Source organism: Seriola dumerili, unplaced genomic scaffold (genome assembly GCF_002260705.1).
Source record: "Seriola dumerili isolate Sdu_G_001 unplaced genomic scaffold, Sdu_1.0 BDQW01000068.1, whole genome shotgun sequence".
Lineage (NCBI taxonomy): Eukaryota > Metazoa > Chordata > Actinopteri > Carangiformes > Carangidae > Seriola > Seriola dumerili.
Genome location: NW_019174323.1, coordinates 7,839,149 through 7,845,148, shown reverse-complemented (window position 1 = coordinate 7,845,148; position 6,000 = coordinate 7,839,149). Strand labels below are relative to the sequence as shown.

At 39.5% G+C, this 6,000-nt stretch overlaps 1 protein-coding gene across 2 annotated transcripts in view; it reads right to left on the bottom strand.

The window, feature by feature from the left end:
* Positions 1 to 5,252: 5,252 nt before the first annotated feature.
* pald1 (phosphatase domain containing, paladin 1) overlaps positions 5,253 to 6,000 on the bottom strand; it is a 52,862-nt gene continuing 52,114 nt past the window's right edge. For both annotated transcript variants that reach the window (XM_022743204.1, XM_022743203.1), the window contains one exon: positions 5,253 to 5,633. In XM_022743204.1, the coding sequence (XP_022598925.1) occupies positions 5,484 to 5,633 (150 nt within the window). In that variant the 3' untranslated portion in view covers positions 5,253 to 5,483. The remainder of the gene's footprint in view (positions 5,634 to 6,000) is intronic.

Here is a 6,000-nt window from a genome sequence, read left to right as displayed (position 1 = left end):
AAATCAATGCATGCCAGTGTTTACTGCCCGTTCTGAGGGAGAGACAGTGTTCGTACTTTTTGTCCTTTTTTACTTGTTGTAGTTTTGCTCTGCACCCGGAAGTACAGAAGAGAGCTGTTGTTATTCTTTTGTGGTCACTTTTCTTTAAGTCCCTAAAGAACGTATGTCTGTGAGTACAAAGTAATATTAATTTATTTACTTAAAAGCACGGTAGGTAACTTCTGCCGCTAGGGGTCTCTCAATCAAAACAATAACAAATTACGACATCGGGTGACGTCACGAAATAGCGTAGGATGATGGGAGTTGTTGTTTTCACCGCCATTACCGTAAGCTTCTCCCGGTTTGGAGTCTTTCAGTGTCAGTCGGAAATTCAGGAAATCAAACAGACCTGGTGATTATAACCGTTAAAAACACTGAATAAAGCAGTTTCACATTTAAAGACAGTGTTTCGCCGGCGCTGTACAGAGGAGGGAGAGAAGGGTTGGGAGCTGAGATTGCTGCTAACCTTTGTTTTGATTATTTCTCTGGTAACTTATGAACCCGACATTCACGAGGTTTTTACCGGTAGCCGAATTATCCACAGGGTGTCCTCCTCTCCATAACAAACGGACCAGGGGATTAAGACCGGTAGAAACACCCATAACGCAGTTTCACTATAAATAATATTGATTTACCTATGCTCTTCGAGGACAGGGAGTAGCTGGAAACAGAGACTGCTTACCTTTGTTTTTTAATGACTTATTAACCGGGCTTCCAGCAGCTTTTTTACTGGCAACCAAATTATCCGCAGAAAGTGTCTTCCTCGCCATCACAAACGGACCAGAGGATTGAAATCGGTAAACGAAAAAAGCTGTGTCACTTTAAAAAATCAGTGCGTTCGCAATGCTCTTAGGTTGACACAGGACAGGACGCCTCCAGCGGCTGGGAGCCGAGCTGCCTAACATTTGCCTTGCTTTTTTTCTCTGATAACTTAAGATCCAGACGTGCGATGTCTAAAATCCTTCATCTGGTTAAAATATATAGTTGAAATTCGACTGCAGCGTTAAAAATGTATGTGGCTTAAAATTAGATAAAAGTCCATTTTGAGAATCTGGCAGGCAACCAACATGCTAACACATGCACATAGGGTTTATGATGTTATTGGCAGGCGCGAAATAACACGTACCAACTGGCATGGTTTTCTAGGTCTGAGAATTGCTGGAAACGCTTATATATTGATATTGTAAGTACATAACTCAAAAAAGACATTTTAATGTGGAAAAGTTACATATTATAAAGTTACTTATTATAACTTCAACTTAAATGCTCAGCTGATGGAGACACATGATTTGGTTGTTCGTTTTGGGCTATGGTTGTGTTTGTAAAATCAGTGAGTCGGAGCTGTTTGTAAGTCCACGACATTTTACACTGACATTCATGGTCAAGGATGAATCCTGCTGAATTTGACTTGTGGGACTTGTTGCTGAATCTGACTTTTATTCTAGTGCCACAAGCAGGTTGACCTTTTTGTTTTAAAGTGAAATATCTCAACAGCTATAGGATGGACTGCTGTACATTTTAAATTAAACATACCTACCACATGGTATGAATTGTGATAATCACCAACACCATCATTTAGTCAAAATTATAACGTGTCCTGTTTATGACTCATGAGCTTCAGTTGTGTTTGTGGTGTTAAACACAGTAAACTGCTTATGACTGCTAAGCATCAGTCTCTATCATCTAATCTGACAGTCACAATGTGTATTTTGATACAAATCCCCATTCAGATGCACATTTAAGGTCTCTAATCATAATGTCCCATTATATAAAAACAATAGATAAAAATAACATATACAGATGTAAAACCTTATTAGATGTATTTGTGCTTTTGTGAGTCCTCCACTTTAAGACTTTATCTTGTTATGTAGCTTCAGTCAAGATCACACAACAATAATAACAAACCACTTATACAGGGCCTCTAAGTAAGAAAACCTTATTTGATGGGATGTGTTTCAAAAAATCAAATGAGCATTTAAAAGCTCTCTATCAATTCAATCAGTATTTTTGATCCTGGCAGTGGAGACATTTCATTACCTTGCTCAGTGGGGTGTGTAATACCTAGCCTATCTGGGATTGTGGATTATTGTCCCCAGTAAATGAAGGCCCATGTGTATTTGCCAGCGCAGATTTAAGAACATCCCCTCAAAGATTTTCAGTGTCATTATTGATCAAATCAACGAGAGGGCTGAGAGCACACTTGAGTCTATGGGGTGTTTGTAATGCTGCTTTATCCACAGAGGAACAATCAAAGAGGACGACGGTGCACCCATGCACCCTGTGCACCGGCACCATGCCTCCTCTCCTGAGCGACTCTCTCATCTGCAGAGGGAAGCTTTTTTACATGAAGTTCATTACATCCCCTCTTGCTGCTCACCTCTCAATGCTGCTCTTTGTCTGCCGTAATCTCTGGATCCCTCAGAACTGCTAGCTTGAATTTCACATTGGGGAGTATCTCAATGAGTCTGGAAAGGATTTCAAAGGCGAGGGGCCGCTATATCATCCAAGCATGGTCCTCATGTCCTGGGCTTATCTTGACCCAGAGTCAAGTTGGCCACATGCTGCAACTGAATAACCCCTCTCCGTGTCCGCATGTTGTTTTCGTCAATTTGTCTCTGTGGGTAGAGTTAGGAGAAATTCACAGACACAGTGTTCTATAGAGGAGTGTTTCTGTGAATGTACCTTATATATCTCTTAGACACTGCTGACCCCATAACAAAGAGGGATAAAGAGGCTTATAAACTGAGATGGTGTAGAAAGGAAACAAGTGTAACAAACTATAAAAGGACTGTTTCAATCTGGACCACTTGGTTTCCATTTACAATAATCCAGGATAGGCTATGGTGTGATAAAATCCTAACAACTTCCGCACTCCAAGAGATAAGCCTGCTATGCACTTACAAGACGGGAAGTGATCTGGGATATCAGCCTTTCACAGCAGGCCAGCGAAGCCAAGTGAGCTTCACTGATGTGCCGGCTGGTGGCTTTTAATCCGCACACAGGCCTCCATTCTTGACAGAATGACCTTTTTTTTAATTAAGACCTTACCTGTCCACATCAAAAGGCAACTCAGATTAGTCTTTTGATCTTCCTAAGCTCTTTATTACTGTATATGGAATATGTCAAGATTTAAGCCCAACAATGAATTATCTGTTTTGTGTAAATGTACGCTGCTCAATGTTCATAATCTGCTCTGCTCCCCGAGGCTGGCATTGACACATGACAAAGAGACCATCCGGATATACGACTGGGTCCTAAGCGGTGCGTATCTAGAGCAAAAGATGATGCTGAGATAAGGAGGGGAAAAAAAAAAAAGAAAAAGGAAGCCAAGGAGGGAAGAGACAATTATTTGGCTCCATTTGCTGAATCGGAAATTTCAATGAAACAATGCGCAGTGGAGAGTTGTGTGCAAAATATCCACGGTCAGAAAGTCCACCCACACTTTAAAATCCAAGTCCTTGACACAGATGGATCAGTTTTACTTCTCTCCTTAGAAAAGCCGACAGCGAAATGATCCCAAAAGCAGACGCAGGCTGTTAAATGTATTGGAATTATTTATTTTAGCCCCCCAAAAAGAAAATAAATGGCACATACAGTGAATAAAAGATAATACATTGCTTCTATGAAGAGTTCCTTTGTTTAAAAAAAGAAGGGAAAAAAAAATTAAATTAAGAGCATAGCTAAGACATTAAGGTGTTATTACAACCAGCAGATGTATGTTCTTGTGTTATCAAGTCACACAAAGATGGGTTTGTAATAGAGTCTCTCAAGTTCAAATTCCATTTCATTTTCAGTCATCACAATCTTTGTGCTCGATCAGTCTGGATGAGTTATATACAGTGCAAATGTTTGGACGCATTGGCAGAATAGAACAGGCCGGAGTGAAAGGCATCAGGAGGAAGCATTTTTGAGGGTTTTTTTTTTCTCTTTTTTTTTCTGGCTTATCTTTCTGGTTAAAAGGCAGGATTTATGGTTTTTACATCACACTTGAAGCTACAAGTTACTTTACAACTAAACACATATGAGCAATTTAAAGAAGAACAAAATAGTCAAACAAAGAAAAGGGGTTAGGACTTTTTAAAGAAATACTGTACAGTAGAACTACTGGAAATGTAGACACGCAAAAACATAATAAACAATAATTGACATGTGTTGAATAAAAGCAATGTTCTGACTGTTGCCCTGTTCGTCTGACAACACAATTATAACTTTATTGTCCTGAACAGTGAATCATGCAGCATTCGTCTTCATATACCCTTTGTTAGAAGGTATATTTATCATTCATCAATTGATACCAAGTGTTTTTCTTGAACCCAAGTATTTGCATGCCTGGCTTTTTCCAACCATTCATTTTACTGTCAGACGTATAATTTGATTCCTACTGACGGACTGGTGATGTCACAGAGATTGTTACCGTTTACTGGCAGGGGTCGTGAAGTCTGCGAGAGCCGAGCTGATTAAAGGGGAACTCCGCCAACTTTACACATCAAAGTCTGTTTACAGGTCGTGGGGAGTACTACTGTACATCCGAATCTCCGGCTGAACCATCAGCGGTCGGGTTGCATTGTGGGTAACGTAGGCGCCAGGTTGTGGACAATCTCCGAAAAGTCAAATACAAAGACGTGTTTACAGCTTTTAAGTGAAAATCAAACTAACATAAAAAATTCCTGACATGCTTCACTGTTAGTACCTGTGTCACGACATATGGAAATAAATGTAAAAAGAAACAGGTACAACGAAAGGACAGAGTACTGTTGAAGAAGCAGTGACCAACAGTTCTCAAAAAACATCCACCCTGATCAGCTTTTAGAAAACCTTAGGACACATTACCATTTAAATAACAACAGCTTTCATATGTACACAGGGAATCCCCTCAAAAAACCGAAAACCTCAAGTCAGACAAATGAACAGCCACTGATGACAGCTGTGCTGAGGAGAAAAGGACAGGGCTCAAGAAAAATATCAGGTCACACAACAGCAAACAGTTGTGACATATACGACCAAAATTGTTGGCTAACAACAGAGTGGAATTTGCTTCTCTCCTCCATAACAATGTTTAACTTTTGTCTTTGAACAACAGAATTTTTGAAAGACTGTCTCATCTTCAAAAATGAGAACGCAAGAAAAGAAAACAACATTTTTTTTTAAACTTGCTTTGAAAAAAAAGTAACATAAATATTAGTCAATTCTATGATCTACCAGTACAAAAAAAAACAGGCAAAGGCACAAATGTCAATTCTAGTATATGAGCAACCATCTGCTAAGACTTAACATTAAAACACCTACAAAATGTTAAAAAAAAAAAGAGAAAAAAAAAGCAAACAATAAGTGAAGTGAAGATATGCATAATACATGGGTAAATATAGAAGGCATGACAATGTTACTGTAAATGTCTTTTATTCTGAAAAGCACTACTGTTTTGGTGCATTCACAGTGATCCTCTCTCAAACGAACTCCCCTCGGAAAGGAAGTGACTGAATGTTTTGCTGTTGCCAGCGGCAGCGCAGCCTGGCCAGCGGCGTGTCCCTCAGGTTTTCAAACTCGGAGAAGGCCAGCTGGTTGAGGATGTCATAAACTCCGGCCCTGGCAGCCACCTACCACAAAAATACATGAAATGTTAATGTGCAGGCAACACAGCAAGCCAGGCATTTTTTTTTTATCTATCCATCATGACCACACAAATGCTTTGACTGCCACTTTTTCAGAGTTAAAACATGTTATCTGATGGTTTTCTTATACATGCGGATGATACATTGGAACAATAGGGATCTACCGAGGGTTTGGACACAACAGGAAGTGGTAGAAGAAGTATTCAGATCCTTCACTTCAGTAAAAAATATCAGCACCAAACAGATCTTATTTTACAAGCTGCTCATGTTTTGTGTATAAAATCTCAATCCACAACCCACAGCACAACATCAAGTGGAGAAAAATGGAAATTATTTTCCAAAATTCACAATT